The sequence below is a fragment of the Melampsora larici-populina genome, assembly GCF_000204055.1.
Source record: "Melampsora larici-populina 98AG31 unplaced genomic scaffold MELLAscaffold_180, whole genome shotgun sequence".
NCBI lineage: Eukaryota > Fungi > Basidiomycota > Pucciniomycetes > Pucciniales > Melampsoraceae > Melampsora > Melampsora laricis-populina.
This window is the reverse complement of record NW_006768943.1, coordinates 1,691-18,993: the sequence shown is the minus strand read 5'-3', so window position 1 is coordinate 18,993 and position 17,303 is coordinate 1,691. Positions and strand designations below refer to the sequence as shown.

Below are 17,303 nucleotides of genomic sequence, written 5' to 3'. Positions count from 1 at the left end.
TCATTTCATTGTATTGGCTGCGGTTTAAAATTTTGATTCCTCAAAGTAATGTATATAAATCGACTGCTTGTATCGCAAATAAGAGAGATTTTCAAAAAGATTTTCGTTATGAAGTGGCGGGTCGGGATCCTATCAGTAATCTCCATTGCTTATAGTTTGCAATAACTGAACAATTCAACTCTCACTCTCATTATTATGCCAATCCTCACACATTTTTTTGGCCCCCTTCGCAAGGATGAGGAATCTTAAGAATAAGAGGGGCTGCACCATTGACGAAAAATATGTGAGCGGCAAATACCTCCTTGAACGTGTCCTAATTCCCGGTATAAAAAGCCTCGGAAACCCCATCCGCTTGTACAATTTCTGGAAACCCCATCCGCTTTCAACGCACCCAGCATATTTTAAACTTTTCACCAGGAGTTGATCATAGACTTTCTGGGAGAGACATACAATATCTTCTCTTCGATTATTGACATCATTATCTGACTAGTTCAAAGCGCAGTGACTCGCTTGTCTCCTCAGCAAACACTCCCAGCCATATTGGCTGTTTTTTGTCCAATAAAGTCAGCGCATGCCAAATATAGCGACCTTTTATTCTTTGCATACTGAGGTCTCCTCATTAGATAAATATACCGAGTCTTTATCCATACTTCGACCCATTTTAAAACTAGTCTGTTGGACGATTTGTGATGTATCATCGGCGATCTTGCCCGTAAGTCCAACTTTGCATATCACAGTTCTTGATTTAGCTAGGTTTTGCTACCTTTTTTTTTGGAGAAGCAGCAAGTGTGTTCCTTAAATAAATTAACATTCACCTCCTTCCTTCGCGTGATCATACGTATCTGCTTTCGGTTAAACTACAGATATTTTATACCGCAAAAGCAAGATCCGAAGGCGTGGAAGGGGCCAATATTTGCAAAGGACCGGAAATTGGGGTGGAAAAAGGTATTTAAGACACTTTGTGTTTGAGAAGATAGCTTTGATGCATCGCTACGAAGCTTGACACATACTTATTACTGACCGGCGATTCTACTGCTCTCTCAAACTACAATACAAAATTCCCAACTTCAAGCTTAACACTGTCCGATCATGTAATCAATGTAGGGTTCGTCATGTTAAGTGCAGGTAAGGCCTTTGTTATTATCCTTTAGACGTGGTACATTGGGGTAACGTGAATTTTTGGAACATTTTTGAAGCCTTATCGATAGTGGGGGACCATGCGATCACTGTGAGCTGGTACTTCTTCGCGGAACGACCATCCCAAAAAATAATCATGATCCTCTCAATTTTGTTGATTTTTAGGTAAGAAGCGCCGAGAGACGTGCGAAGTACTTGGTTGGGAAATGAATCCTCGTGATCCACCATCATTCGTCTACAAATACGTACTTCCTCCTCCGAGATGCCCAACAACTACGCCTGTCGAGGGCGTGTCGAGTTCAGATGGGATGGCGGCGATGTTTAATCCGCTTGAGCTTATATCACGACTGGAAAAAATCAGGTATCTATCTCCATGACTCAATAATCTCGTGAAGCTTGGTGCTCGAGATCTGAAGTTTGAATTTTCTGATTCTTGCAGCCGTCGACTACACCCACAACTATTTTCTTTGGGGTCTGAAGAGGCAGCCTCGTCTGCACCGATTGGCGCGCATTTCGGCGACGATCATCAGGAGCATTGCTCTGACGACTGTCCGAGATTTAACCACGGATATCCTCATCTTACAGAGGAAAAAAATGGTCAAACTTTGTTCCCAACGTCTATCTCGTCGCGTCATTCGACCCCTCGTCTTTCGGAGCCCTTCTTGACCGATGATCTCAACTACTCTAGCGCACATTCGTCTTCTTTACTATCATCTCCTCAATCCGAATTTCAAGTTTATCAAACTAGAAACGTCGATGTAGAGTTGGGCAAAGAGTTGGCGACGTTTGACCAGGAGAGCTGGCGCCTACAATTTCAGGAACAACAACAAAAGCAAAAAACGAATAGGATGAGTCTAGATTTTATCTTATCTGCGGAATCAAGATATCCTTCTCTGTCGAACATCGTGCCAAATCTCTCGCCCGGATATATGCTGCACATGCAAGGCTCGCGTGGACCCAGGCCGCGGCTTCCGTCTTTGAAAGAGACTGTGGGCTGGATGTTCACAGAGTCATATGATAATTATTGATCACTCGCCTATCCGTAGAGCCTTTTGACAAGGTTTTCGCTGCATCTCCTTTTTCGCACCGTTTCTCTTATTATTCAAAAAAAAACCTGTTTTTTTGGTGCATCATGACGCCTAATTTGGTCTATCTCATACATATGTTTAGTTCACAACAGGTATCAAAAATTTATATATATGTAGAATTTTTCACGCAGCTGTATCCTTTTTCCAGCCTTTTGTTCCTTACGCAATGTGGTGTGAAATTCATGATCCTTCATTGTAAGAGCAGGAACCAATCCAACAAAATTAGTATGTCTTCGAAGCGTCTTGCTGAGGTACTGTGGGCAAAGTGCTACAAAGCCAAGCTTAGTGAACGTTGATGCTGCACTAAAAAGAATAGAAGATTTGTCAAAATGCGGAGACAGTGCTCTTTGAAGTTTACATGAGCATTCAAGCGGAAGGCACATCTTCGGTGAGCGCTGACATTCAGGATGGGGGCGCGTCTGAAGAAAAGCGCCAAAAGGCGCGCCGCAAAATGTTAGATCGTAGGTAGGCGTATGAGTCAATCACAGTAGAGCAATACGTCGTAAGTATGAGGATTGCTTGGATGTGATACGAAGAAGAGTTTGAAAGCATATTTATTTCGAAATACTAAACATAAAAATGAAACTACAACATGTACAGTATGAGAGAAATGAAGATGAGAGAAAAACACTACACACTAACCTATGAGTCAATCACAGTAGAGCAATACGTCGTAAGTATGAGGAGTGCTTGGATGTGATACGAAGAAGAGTTTGAAAGCATGAGGATCAAACTCTTGTGAGACTCGTAGGTGTTTATAAAGAGAACAAAATCTGCTAAGAGTTATGAGAGCGCACAAATAGAAACGTATCCAGGACAACAAAATCAAATAACTAAAAAGAGAAAACAAAACAAATAACCAAAAAGGTTTTTGTAAGAAAAAAGATCACACATCACAACACTGAGATCACGACTCTATTTGTCATAAGCAACAAGGCGCACCCGGGAACCTCTATCGTGGGTTCAACTGATTACTTGGCTCAGGCTGTGGTTAGTCTCACATGAAGTCTCACTATTATTTTATGGACAATGCCCAAGTTCAAGTGTCAATCCCAAAATCCGGTGAAAGCAGAATGAAGAAGCAATTGAATGGATGCTGGATTGGCTTTCTCGTGGCCAAAGAACATGACCACTCAGCTGGCAGACACCACGCAAAATGCACCCATTGCAACAATGTCTTGGATAGTAAACCAGATATACTCAAGAATCACATGATCAATGAGTGTCAGTAAACACCTTGGGAAAAGATATCTGAGTACATCAATGCCATATCCCCACAAGAAGCTGACAAATCCAAAATAGAATCCACCCTCACATCAAACTTCCTCCATTGGTACCAAAATGTGTCCATAATTACACTCAATCAATGTGCCATGACTTTGGCAAGAGAAAACCAGACAAGTTGGGTGAGATTTACAACAATCTCTCTCTGCCTAGCTCTGATCATTGGACATGTTCCCTTCTCTCTACTTGAAAATAAGCATTTTGTTCAATTCCAGAAACAATTATCTGTTTCTCTGCTTACACCGACCTCTTGGTATGTTATGATGAAGTTCTTTATACCTAATTTCCATGCTGAGTGTGTTTATGATATGCAAAAATACTGGGCACCTCATTTTGGTCTTACCATCTCATTGGATGGTCTGATATCTGCCATAATAGTGTCTATGCTGTTTTGGCTCTTCAAGGAACCTGTGTCAAACACTTTATCAACACCCTCAACCTTCATCAAGTCCAACACACTTCTGACAACATCCTTTTGAGTTTGAATGCAACACTTGAAGTACTGGAAATTAAATGGGTCAGATTGCAGCCATTTCAACTGACAATGCATCACCAATGATCAAGCTTTGAGTAAGTCTTGACTGTGTTGTCATCTCATTAGGCTTCTTCTTTCTGACTCAATCCTTGTACACAGAGAATTACCAATGAAGCACACCTTCATGTCTTTGGAATTCTGTGCTTGTTATATTTCTTCAACCTTATTTGAAGATGTATGATTCCTTTGGAATATATATATAGTCATTTTGAGGAAAACACTGATGATTTGTGCTACATTAAATAAAAGTAAAGTTCTCCTGTTCTCAGAGAAGAACTCTGACCTGTGATGATGGTTAATATTATTAAGGAGGGCGCAAGACCAAGGAATTTATTGATCATAAGGATATGAACGTGGTTGGACAATAAAAAAGATATAGTTAAACACTTCGCTGCTTCTCATCACTGGACCAAGCATCTTGAAGGCTGGAGAAACTAGGAAGAAGCCACACATAAGATTCAGAGCTCTTGTGACAGCCACTGGTATACTTTCAGAAAGGTTTGCATTTTGGTTGATGATCACAAGAATGGGTTCCTCAAATGTGTAACAGATGGCAGAGAACCCATTACTTGACACCCCATTAATATCTCAGCTTGTGCAAGATTGGGATAATTTGACTGCAAATAAAGCCCTTGTGATGTTATACAAGCTGGTTTCTGACTCAATTGGTTGCTTGGAATTAGCTACAACAACTGTTGGGGATATTTGTAACAAGATATGTACAGTTTACAATGTCATATCATACATTGATTTATCTGCATGGCCTGTTTATTCTGCATACAAATCCTTCTGTCTCAATGTCTTAAATACACAAACTCAAAAGTACAACAAGCCAATCTTTATTGTAAATTTTTGTCTCACCCCATGATGTTATCAGGCTGCTGTGTCTGGAACTTATCCAATCAATACAGCTCAAAATATTATTGTAAAGATCACTTCCTTCTGGGGTTACTGATAAGGCAATTTGATTTTGATTGCCAAGCAAGGCAAAACTTTATCTGAATGGCAATGGGTGTTTTGGGACCTCAAAAATGTATATCTCTCTCTTATTTGGCCTTACTTTTTTTTCTCAAAGTGTATATAATTGTCATCATCATCACTCCAGTTTCTTTGGCTCTAGATTATTGGTGCAATGTTCTTATTACATTACAAACTCATCTATTCCAACAATGTGCAATAAAATTACTTGAGGTTATTGCACACGCTATTGGTATTGAGGGACACCACAATGTCAGCCACCAAGACCAAAAAGGCCCAAGCCTCAATGACACTGGAAAACCTTAAGATGATCATTCAGGTGCAGCTTTCTGAACAAAACAAAGTAAGGTTACCACAAATCAGCCAAACAACTTCAAATTAAGAAGTTAATCTTATTGAAATTGAAAATTCTGAAAATTAAACAATCAAAGTTGTTTTTTGGGTTCAGACAAGTTGGATGAATTTGAAAAAGGTTTGGCTTGTTGCTCAGAGGATCATTCAGCCTTGGATCCTCATTTAGAAAAGAAGATTTCTCCAAAAACATGGAATCAATAAACTCATTGGAGAAATCTTCTTTTCTCCAATGAGTTTATTGATTCCATTTTTGAATTAAAGTTGTTCCAACCTTCACCTTTCCAACAAGCAATGTGTAATGGTGCTAGTGCACCTGGATCTTGGAACCCCAACATTACAAACTTTGGATAGACTGATTTTGACCTACATATCTTCAAATTTTGCATCCAATTAGTTGCCCATCATACTTATACATTACACAGCCTTTACAAAAAGTTGTGGATAAATCTTGAAAAGACATAAAACAACTTTTTTGTTGCTAAAAAAACACACCCATTGTGCCTGGTCATGCCTGGGTATGGTCCTGACTGGAAAAAAGGTGTGTTGAACTTGAAGTGCCTCTTGAAAAAGGGACACACACCCATTCTGAGCTGACATCAGTTGAACAGCTGCAGTCTTTGTATGAGAATCCCAAAAAAAAAATCACAGCCAAAATTCTGCCAATTTCAACATCTGCAACAACCACACTTGGATTTTTTTGGTTGCCTCAAAAAAATTTGAGTGCCTTACTCTTTCTTTGACCACCCAAAACCATCTTCTCCACTCCTTTCATACTTTAATTTCCACAGCAGAATCTGCCTCTATGAATAGTGTTCCCAGAGCCTGTAGAAATACCCTGAGTACCATTCCTGAGAGAAGGAGGAATGTCAGGCATAGTAAGGTGTTGCACAAAGGAGGAGGCACATTGCCACAGTTGACACCTTCCTTGAGTTAATTTAGAAGGACTGAGAGCAACAAGTAATTTTTTCCTCTCTTGCTCTCATCCCTACACCACACATATGGCTTACTGGTCTCCTAAGCGGAGACTGGGACTTCATAGTGGTAGTATGTTGCCTGAGTAGTTTCTACTCCATCTAGACAAGATTGGGAGGATGACTAGATCTGATAGCTTTAGATCCCATTCCCCCCAGTAGCCCAATCAAAGCCACTATTTCTTTGATGAAAATTACTGCTACATATCATGATCAAGGCCATGTGTCCTTGCCATGTACTTTGACCAGGTTTTCATTGATAATCACACTTCTTGGGAGATTTGGCAGCTGCCAGGAGAGTGATGTGAAGAGGGCTGATAGGTTACGGGGGTGTGTGGCGAAAGGAAAGGGGAAATGAGGAAATGAAACTTTTCCACTTTGCAAATTTCTCCACGTATGTTTCAGAGAAATTGTAGCCTCAGTAGAAGGATAATGTCTCAGGATTGCCCTGAGACAATATCTCCACCGTGTCATTGAAAGCAGCGGTACCGACTATCATCAACCCCATAGGTTATATATAGCGCACATTGTTAACCCAGTACATATCAACACCTGGTGTTCCTCAAAAACACGAGAACATGTCTTTTTTTGTTAAATTGGATCAGAACAAGAAAGACAAAAGATTTGAAAACCAATATCCAAAAGAAAGAAACATCCTATATCACAATAAGTTTCTTTATACAAATGTTGAATCTTGCTCAAAAAAAATTGATTTTTTTTTTTACTTTTTTTGTAAATACTTTGAAATGAAAATATAATATCCAGAATCACAAAATAAATAAAAAGGTATATAAAAAAATAAAATAAAGAAATCATTCAAAAATGTAATTAGTTATAAACTTTTTAAAAGGTAACAAAAAACGATTTGTTTTATAAATAATTTCTTTGCAGATGATGATTTTTTTTCTGATAAACAACTTCTTAAAACAAAGGTAAGTTTGTTTTGATAATTTTGTTTATGATTCATGAAATTCTATTGAACGAGTAAAAGATGAAGAACAAAAAACGGATGGTAACAAGATGAATGAATATGATCAAAATTTGAGGTATGAAGATTACCTAAAATTCAATAAAGGAAAAAAACATCTCATTAATCTGTTATTCTTGAGCTAAAGGTTTTGATATAAAACGTGATAAAAATATAAATCTGTAGTACTAACAATTTAATTTAATTTTATTCGTCAAAAAGTACATTTCCAATGATTTAAATCAATCTTTTCCGATATCTTAGGTAAGAATTCCGGAAATTCTATCATTCTTTCAGATCTTTCATTTGAAGTCTTAATATATCCAGTTTGTCTTTCTAAGTCAATCTTAGGTAAAGATGGTAAATTATGGAACGAAGGCCATGTTACTCTATCTACCCTTGGAGATAATGTTGGGGAGGATGTGGTCGAATATGTCGATGAACTTGAACTTGATCTAGAGCTTGATGTAAAGCTATGATCTATGGGGAAAACACTTTTAGATTTCAACGAGCGTTGGTTTGGAATTGGTTTCAAAGAATTACACTAACCTTGATTCTCATCGTGATGATCATTCTCAGTTGAAAAATCTATTCACCAACGAAAGCACACATCTTTAACATCGATACCCTTTTGTATCTGAAAAGGTTTCACTTACTGGACGATTTTTCAGATGAAAACGATGTAGGACTGGAGCAAAGAATAAAAGAGAGTGACATCTTCTGTTGATGATTTGGATTAGGTGACCATGAATCTGATTGAGGGCTACTGGAGCCTTCATCTAAAGCGTTGAAAGGAGAAGTTGAGATCGAGTTGAGAGGAGTTTGAACTCGTTCATCTTCTTGGTACGAAAAAGATGGCGAACGCTTCATGCGCTTCGTACAAGGTGAATCGGGTCTTCTAGTAGCTCTGTGAGTTTGTCAAAGAAGGTCAAGGATTAGACTTTGAGCAAAAAACAATTGGGGAAAGAGGCACAAATCAACTTACTTGACATGCCTGATAGAGCCACTGTTAGCCTGGATGGGATTGCTGAAGGGATCTTCTTCAGAGAACTGCGCTTCAGGCCATGCCATTGGGGGTTTTCTTTTAGTAATTTTCGTCCTATTGAATGTATCAAAGGAAAACACAGAGATTTCTCAATATATCTGTAAAATAAAATAATTTCAAGATTCTTCAACTTACGGGGCAGTAATAAGCCACTGTAATTTGTTGATGAGCTCTTCTGGTGAGAAAAGCCTCGGGTTACTAACACCGCATATAGGTGACACTCTACCAGGTGGTGGTGGTGGTAATACGGCTTTATACATTGTTTTTGGTAAAGCCTTTGGATCTAACTCCCATCCCAAAACTTCACATTTTTGATTGTGTTCGCGACCTATAAAAGAGAGAAACGTTATTATTTGGTCTCGTGTACCTTTGAGATTCTATATCAAGTTTGAGGAATTTAGACTTACACGATTCGCATGGTCCTCCAGTGCGATATAGACTAGAACGTAGCAATAGAAAGTAGCATATATGCGCGTCAGGGAAATCACATGATAATTTTTCAAAGTGTGAAAGGGTGATTGTACTTACCTACACCTAACATGTCGAGCTCGACACACTTTACATGCACTAACGCTGTTTACCTAGATGACAATTTTAAATCATTTGAAGCGCCATCAACTTTTGAACCCATTCAAATTAGTCTGAAGTTGATATAAATTTACCTTTACCCATCCTCGCTCATCATTAGCATTGGCAAAGACTGGACCATCACATGTATCAAGATTTTCGAATGTACTAGGAATCGAAATCGGAATTGAATCTCTACAAACAAGAAGAGTAAGGAAGGATCAGATAAGAAAAAGGCGAGTCAATTGTTATATCAAAAAGTTATGTGGTTTTTAATCTAAGGTTTTAATCGACTGACAATGTGATGGAAGTGGAACTTAGATTAAGCTGATTAAGTAGAGTGCTCTTGGTGAGTTGATTATTCATTTCTCTTTAAACTGAGTGGAATTAGTGTGGTATGGAGGCGTAATACAAAATCGGAGGTTGAGAGCTGAAAAGGAGTGGAAATAGAGAGAGAGTAAAGTAAGGTATGATGTAGTGGAGATTAAGAGTGAATGATGAGGATTGGTAAATCTCAAGGAAGAGTATGTATATAAATATGTGTGAGGGAAGCAGATCAAATATGCCGTTCTTCCCTTTTTTTTGGTGGGTTGAGGAGGCTCAGGCAGGTAGGTAGGTAGTTAGTTGAATGGGATATGATAGGAAGTTGAAGTTGATGGATTGGAAGTTTTGAGAAATTTAAGAAATGCAAGAAGATTTAATGCAAGGGAAGTTGAAAATCTGACAATCGCAATTTATAATGAGCTTCAAATCAAAACTCACCACCGCCTTTCAACTCAAATTCATATTCAGCTTACCTTATCATCTAACTTGATTTACGGGAAGCCTGGAATAAGCTGTCGTCAGTTTCGCAGTAAAAGCAGATGATCATCATCAAATCAACTGGCAAGAACGGATTCACACTCAACCATCCACCCACCTCCACACACAGAGAGAGAGAGATGTCAATGTATAAACTGACATCAGCTCAACATCAAACCGACCAAAACTCACCTAAGATTGCATCATGGACTATCAGAGAGACAGGCAGAAGAGCGAGTGAACAAGATTTGAAAACACTGTGATGTGGAGAATCTTGATTTTCATCTGCTATAGACTACATAGCTTCATTCCTCCTCGTGTACTTTTATCTTTTGAGTTTGGTTCCCATCCCTCTCTTCTTGACTGCCTCTTCAAAAGTCCGGTATCATTTGCCGGTTCTTGGTCTGTTACGTGCACAAAGCTTGCCAAAGTTCCGGCGCCAAGGCTCAACTTGCTCGAGTTTTGCCGGAAACCCGGTTCAGAATTGGACAGGTTTTTCAAAATTGACAGCACCACAGGTATATGTATGCGAATTGTATTTAGCATCAGTCAGGGGTTCAATCAGATAAATGTGGTACCTAAAGTAGTCTTCAAGTCGGGAAGCTTGAATGCATTCTCATCCGATATGTACGGAGGGGAAGAGCTTTGAAAAGTGTCAAATGAGGTGCAGCGTCAACTTCACCCATCAAGGCGTGCAGAAGCCACCTCAGATTTGATGCAGACATTGTATCCGAATCTACCTGGTTGTACAATGCAACTTATTTTACCATTCACTTGAAAACTAAAATTGCGGGCGGATGGGTGGAAGAGTTTAAGCGGAAGAAGTCGACTGAGGAATTCTCTCTTCTGCCAATCCCGAACTTGAAGGCCCGAAACCTCGAAAAACAATACACTCTTAAACTCTCCCATGCAATCCTCCTTAATTCTCCCTGAACTCACTCAACTCAAAACTGAGATACACCGCCTATCCTTGTACGTTGTAACGAGCCGGTAGTGCCGGGAATGATACATAAACACCCCCAAACTGTAACGCCTAACTTGCAGATCATCGCTGAAATCCGCTACCTCTTAAAGGTCAGTTGAATCACAGCATAAAGGGTGGATTTGTATGTGCTATTCAAAACGGTTAGGTAGCCGGTTGTAACGTTGTAGCCATCGAGATCCTAGCTTATACATATATTCAATTGCGTTAACCCCTTCAGCCGTATCCATCTGACATGAACAAGGACTGCGTATGTAGGGGGATGCGGAGGAATCAACAGACCCGAAGACCTTTGACTCGTTTGCATGTGAGCAACAATTGAAATTTGAAATCTACAGAGTAACTTAAGCATGATGACTTTTCGAAAGCTTTGTGACCATCTTCAAGATTTTGGGCACCGACGCGTTTTCGGGCTGAAGACTTCACTACAACATCATGCAAAGAAAAACTCTGGGAATCGGACCCAATTTACCCGCAAGACTTCAGCAAATTGGCGGGGAATCTGTGAAAAGCTTTTCTGAAATGATAACTATGTAAATAGTGTCCTTGACGATCGGTCCTGTGTTTGAGAAAAATCCTCAAGATGCCGAAAGAGAGTACGGAGATTCTACCGAGAAGAAAAATATGCATATATATACATACATATGTAACAGCTCTGTCATCAAGATCGGTTAAATTTGCACCCCCCATGCGGTTAATCATCAATGTTTCTATCTTTCTGTCATCTCGTGATTTTTACCAGATGATCAAGTCAACTTCAATTACGGTACTCAAAGCAACTATGTACGCGTACATATGTAGCTTTGAGTACCGCAAATATGGGAACTGGCAAGTTGTAGATTTTTTCAAAAAAAAAGTTACACCTACATACGAGTTTTTGAAGATTTATCATCCTTGTGGTCTTTTTTTCGCTCATTTGGTGTGTGAGAATTCCCGATTTTGGATCATCACATGGTTCTGAGGAAACTTTAATTTAAGAACATGTGGTAAATTGTCAATTCAATTGCCAAGTGGTTTTTTGAATTTTCGGCGATCATTCATCTCGTCTGAGTCGATCATCAGAAATCCTCGGGGCAATAGCGTGGTACGTAACATCATTTGCCCATCGAAATCGAATGGTGACCTGCATTTGTAGAAATTGAAAATCTATTCTTCAGCGAACGTTGAGATTTTCTAGACTGATAACTTAAAGATTGAAATCAAAGAAACCTCCGCCGCGGGTGTAAGATTCGGAGGGGAAGTTTTGGAAATAGAAAACCTCTTAGCCCTTCAACAATGAATAACAATTCTTCAATTCCCCCCTTTTCCACCCGTACAAATGAGTTCTTTTTCCTCATTTCCATATTCACAGAAGAGAAAGGGTTTAGGCATGTACATAATTAATTTGTGAATGATCTTCAATAACTAACTTCTTGTTGACTCCAAGATGATTTTGTGCAATTTTTGGAGCCTCTCAAGAAGTGCCATCCAGAAGTTTCTCCGACAGGTGCTCGGACATGCTTCAGAAGTTTCTCGAGCTTCTGGAGGACTTTTGAACTCCATAACCTAAACCCATGTAGGGAACCCCTCGCGCGCGCGTTCATGGTGTGCGACTCCTTTGACTCTGAGTCCTCTTAAGACTCACTGCCGGACTGAGACTACGTTTGGTCATGGAATTATAACCAAAAACCCATAAGCAAGACCATTCATGATTCTTATACACTTACGCTTGAGCTTTACAAAACAAGTTTATCCCTGAACTTCCCGATGTTGAAACCCGGTAACTGTTCCGCCATTCCTGCATGGTGACTGCTCTTCAAACTTTATTCAAATTTACGAATCAATTCGCCTGCATGAAAAGCCTTCAGGCACAGTTGCGTACGCACTCATTTATTCCTCATTCTCCTGTCGATCGTCTTTGTTTTCATGTGGTGATATGTACAAATTTACAGTTTTGTGAGTGAGTTACCTTGGTATGTAGGTGATATCGTGATGTAGGCTTGAGATCTCCTTGAACGGCAAAGTGACACTCAGGATAGTCAAAGGATGTGATTCGGCGTCAACGTTCCTCCAACCCAACGAATCCAGCTGGTCACATTGAGAAGATGATAAACATCCAAAGAGTGTAGATGACAGATGTTGAGAGTATACTATACTCAGTATCAAATAATTGAAGTTGATCTGGATTCTGGACTCAAGTGGAAGTAAAATCAGTCGGATCAAATCATTTGAAGACCAATCAGAACAGTTTGACTCCAGTTATAAGAAACTATTTTCTTGAGTGGGAAATATTCGGGCAATACGAGATCAAATTTTACTTGGAAACAATGTAGACTTGATGACTGATTTGTTTATGAGAGACGCGTTCCTTTTGTATGCGTCTCTAATTTCGATCTTTGATCAATTGACGCTTTTCGTGTTCGCTGTTCTGAAAACTACAGTTTCAGAAAGACATTTGACTGTACCTACATACTAGCATCTTGTGACATATGGGCATTATGCTAATACATATACTTACTCCATAGTCCATCATATGTCACGGGTCACCTGCCACCGATCCAGAGAAATTTGTAAAGAACTCTTCACCTCAAAGAAATCAGATCACTCAGCCATGCCTACTACCTCGGCTTTCCTTCCTCGTGCCTTTGGTCTCACTCGAGCATTCACTACAAGCCTACGATCATTTGAATCATCTTCATCAGCTTTATCAAACTCTTCCCAATCTCCTCGATTGACTGAAGGTGAGTCGTGTAATCAATGACTCCAGATAAATTTATCTGACTGATATTGAGATATCGGATTTGTACAGGCATCACACATGGATCCTCAGTTCAACACCTCATGATCGATCGATTCGACCTTTCAAATCCAGATGCCACCTTTGATGAACCCTCAGTCTTCCCTTTGTCGAAGTATGTCTTTGGACAACCTAATCGACCAGATATCATTCATCGATGTGTGATGTTCGAACGTAGCCTTATGCGTTCAGGAAGTGCTAACACAGTCAGTTATCTTCACATGTTCTTATTCACAATCAAATCTTGAAGTTATTTGATTAATGCTGATTTTTTTATCTTTCAAAAATGTGTAGAAAACAAGGTCTGAAGTAGCTATGTCAGGTCGAAAACTTCGTCCTCAGAAAGGAACTGGTCGTGCTCGGATCGGTGACGCTTCTTCTCCTACCTTGAGAAAGGGTGGTGTGGCCTTTGGACCCAAACCTAAAGATTGGTCCCAAGGGATTCAACGTAAAGTGTGGGAATTGGGTCTAAGAACTGTCTTAAGTCAACGTTGGAGGGATGGAAACTTAATTCTTGTAGATCGGTTTTCAATGAACGATACAGAATATGGAAGCGAACAATTAGCTGAACTTATTACACAGAAAGGTTGGTCTGATGCAATGTTGATCGCTGGAGGAGATTGGGGTACACCCGAAAGTGGTTGGAAGGATGGAGGTTTATTACGACAAGCTTTGGGTCGTGATCATTTGATTACACCTGGAATTCGATTAGGTCAAACTGGATCTTGGTGGACACAACAACAAAAAGCTTTGATTCTTCCATGTCTTAATAATGTCGATCTGGCTCATCCACAAGACTTTCAACCTGGAAAACCTCATACAACTGATTGGAGACCTGGAAGAGTTGGAATCTATCATCTACTACTCAGGGAAAAGTGTATAATGGACATCGAAGCTATCAAGTATTTAGAACATAAGCTCACTTGGGATTTGAGGAGACCTATCAGCGCATTAGGTGTATCTAGAGTAGAAGCTGATCTACAACATTCACTTGCGTCAAATTCTCTAGCTAGCTTATTATGAACAAATGATTTGTATATGTAGCTTCTTTACGCAAATCAACATGGTCAAGACGGAAAATTTAAACAGCCCTCTGGATTCATGGAACTCAACTCAGCTTCAGTCTGAGCTTTAGACCTAAAGAGATATCTTGCACAAGGAAACAGAGCTTTTCTACAGCCTATTGCCATGTTGCCTTTCATTCGCTTTTAGGTTCCTGAGCATATGATATGAATAACCTAAAAGTTGAAGTCTACCAGTATAGACATATCAATTTGGTTGAAGGTAAAGAATGCGATCGATTTGAAGAAAGATGATATCCATCATAGATCCACTTGAATCCAATTTGTAATGTGACTGAAAATGAGTTTAGATGTTCCCAAGTATCAAATTGATGATAAACAATACGTGCGAAGTTTGTGCGTATCAAATGAATTGAAATTGTTATTAATGATACAAGGAGATATGTTGATGAAGGATGACCAAGTAAGATTATACGGAAGCCGTGACGTGAAGTGACCGCCACCGTTTTTTCAAAACTTCGGTTTTCGGTTTTCGGTTTTCGGTTTTTGGAATTTGGGCATTTCCTTCAATTTTTTTGAAAAGCAACCATGCCTCCCTCTCAATTTACAGTGAGTCGGTCAAACTGCTCGACCGATTCAACTCTTGTGCCTTCAAATATCCAGACTTTGACTCAATCAAACCACATCTCAAATCTTATCAACTTCAATCGTATCAATCAATACCAAAGTATTGTAGTTCAAATTAAACTAATAGATCCTACTACACATCACAGTCGAATTGGCGAGCTCTTATCTCAACACCTGTTGTGTTAACCTTTTAAATTTCTTCGTCAACTTCATATCGAACCACTAATGTTTAAACTACCCATTGCATCAAAAAGCTCCATCGGCTTGCTCTTATCTCAACAAAAAATTGATCCACTCGATCCTACTACACATCACAACTAACTCTGAAAGCTCTTATCTCAACACTCATTGTGTTCACCTTTGAAGTTTCTTCTTTAACTTCTTATCGATCCATTAATTCTTACACTAACTACACATCAAAATGCTGAATTGGCTGGCCCTCATCTGAACAAAAAATTTACATAAGTATCTTCGAATTGCAAAGAGTATAATCACAAATCATGGTGATTACAATCTGGAACCTGATCATTTCACAGAGTTTGTATCACTTACTTATTGATTGTTTTACACAACTTACGACATTTCAATCATGAGGCTGTTTTAAAAAATGTATGCCAAGTATTTTTGATTATTCTGAGTTCTCAAACAATTGAGGTTGATCTTGACAATCACCTCCTCAAAATTCAACCTATTTGGAAAACCAACAGTTTCTTTGATCAGAAAGGTTGTTGATTGATTGAGGGGTAAGGTGATTTGTGACTGTAAATGATACCAAGTTGATTACAAGTTTATTGACTGTGAATGATACCAAGTTGATTACAAGTTTATTGACTGTAAATGATACCAAGTTGATTGAGTGAGTGATAATTGAAACAAGTCTGGACTTTGATAAAAGATACTCAAGCTGGGTGGTGGTGGTGATAGCTAGATTGGTGAAAAGACAAGTGTGCAAAGATAGCTCGGTGGTGGGTGGTGATGTTCGTACATAGCTAGCTGGTGGTGAAAAGACAGATGTGGAAAAAATGCTCGGTGGTGGGTGCTGAGTGAAAATACGAGTGTGGAATAAACCCTTGGTGGTGGTGATGGTGTCAGTTGGTGTTCTCGGTGATGGTAGCCCGTGGTGTGGATCAAAAATTGAAGGACATGCCCAAATTCCAAAAACCGAAAACCGAAAACCGAAAACCGAAGTTTTGAAAAAACGGGTGGCGGTCACTTCACGTCACGGCTTCCGTAGATTATATCATTTTGATCAAACGATCCTATGGAATTAAAACAACCGAACCACATCGATCGTTCAAACTTTAGATCGATTTGATCAAACTAAGACATCCACAAAAGTGCGCAGAACAAACAAAACCTGCTATCACAATCGATCAATCGGCTTCTTTGAAAGTTCAATTCAAGAATCAAGATACACCTGCTCTGGTAAAAATCAAATCCCAATCACGGACTTTGCCGACCCCCAAAACGCGGGAATATCCCAGTATTTGAAGTGGAGTTTAGACCCAAGCGATTTTAGAAAGCAACATTTAACTTCCGAGAACAGGGGTCTACGTAGTTTTAAGGTTGGCGATTAGTGGGATATACAAATTGATCAAGTATGGAGCGTAGATATGGTCAGATTGGGCACCCTTTTTTGAGATGGGTTGTGAAATGTCTTAGCTCGTCAGAGATGGATGGATGATCCATATGTATGCGACAAATTCTATCGAATTGGAAAAGGTTGATTGGATTTTTGAAAAGCAGCAAAGGGGATCAGCAGAATTACATAGTGTACACAACCAGCGAGATCAGCAAGGGCAGTGACATAGAGATAAGTAAACAAGAATCCTCGCAAGGAGAGGGACTCGATAAGTTTGAAGGATAGACCCTAGACTGTAACAGTCCGTTTTCACATGCGACACGCGAACACCTTTACCATGTACATAGTTATGTAGCGAGCTGTATCTTGTGTAGGACGTAACTCAGATTTGATAGAAAGCCAAAGCGGAGCGTTGCTACTGCATTGCCACATGTTGATATTTCTTAGCTGCACAAAGATAGGAGTAATCAGAGAAAGACAATAGGAATGAAAAGATGATCATTTAAGGCCTCTTCTGTTCCTTACTATTTCATTTAAAACATGTATTACAACACTGATTTGACCGACAAAAGCGGAAGGGAGAATGA

At 39.4% G+C, this 17,303-nt stretch overlaps 3 protein-coding genes across 3 annotated transcripts; 2 read left to right on the top strand and 1 right to left on the bottom strand.

Moving 5' to 3' along the window:
• Positions 1-571: 571 nt before the first annotated feature.
• Positions 572-2,165, top strand: MELLADRAFT_114475 (uncharacterized protein; the record flags this gene model as incomplete). The annotated part of the gene is made up of 5 exons (XM_007419407.1): positions 572-712; positions 864-945; positions 1,105-1,125; positions 1,303-1,498; positions 1,577-2,165. The coding sequence occupies 5 exons, from the start codon at positions 572-574 to the stop codon at positions 2,163-2,165; spliced, it is 1,029 nt and encodes a 342-aa protein (XP_007419469.1).
• Positions 2,166-7,528: 5,363 nt separating this feature from the next.
• On the bottom strand, positions 7,529-9,292 carry MELLADRAFT_114474 (uncharacterized protein; the record flags this gene model as incomplete). The annotated part of the gene is made up of 9 exons (XM_007419406.1): positions 7,529-7,794; positions 7,864-7,902; positions 7,971-8,221; positions 8,300-8,413; positions 8,495-8,687; positions 8,767-8,798; positions 8,888-8,940; positions 9,022-9,121; positions 9,225-9,292. 9 exons carry the CDS (start codon positions 9,290-9,292, stop codon positions 7,529-7,531), a joined length of 1,116 nt encoding a protein of 371 aa, XP_007419468.1.
• Positions 9,293-13,292: 4,000 nt separating this feature from the next.
• On the top strand, positions 13,293-14,624 carry MELLADRAFT_46232 (uncharacterized protein; the record flags this gene model as incomplete). The annotated part of the gene is made up of 3 exons (XM_007419408.1): positions 13,293-13,429; positions 13,498-13,691; positions 13,780-14,624. The coding sequence occupies 3 exons, from the start codon at positions 13,300-13,302 to the stop codon at positions 14,506-14,508; spliced, it is 1,053 nt and encodes a 350-aa protein (XP_007419470.1).
• Between the last annotated feature and the right edge of the window lie 2,679 nt (positions 14,625-17,303).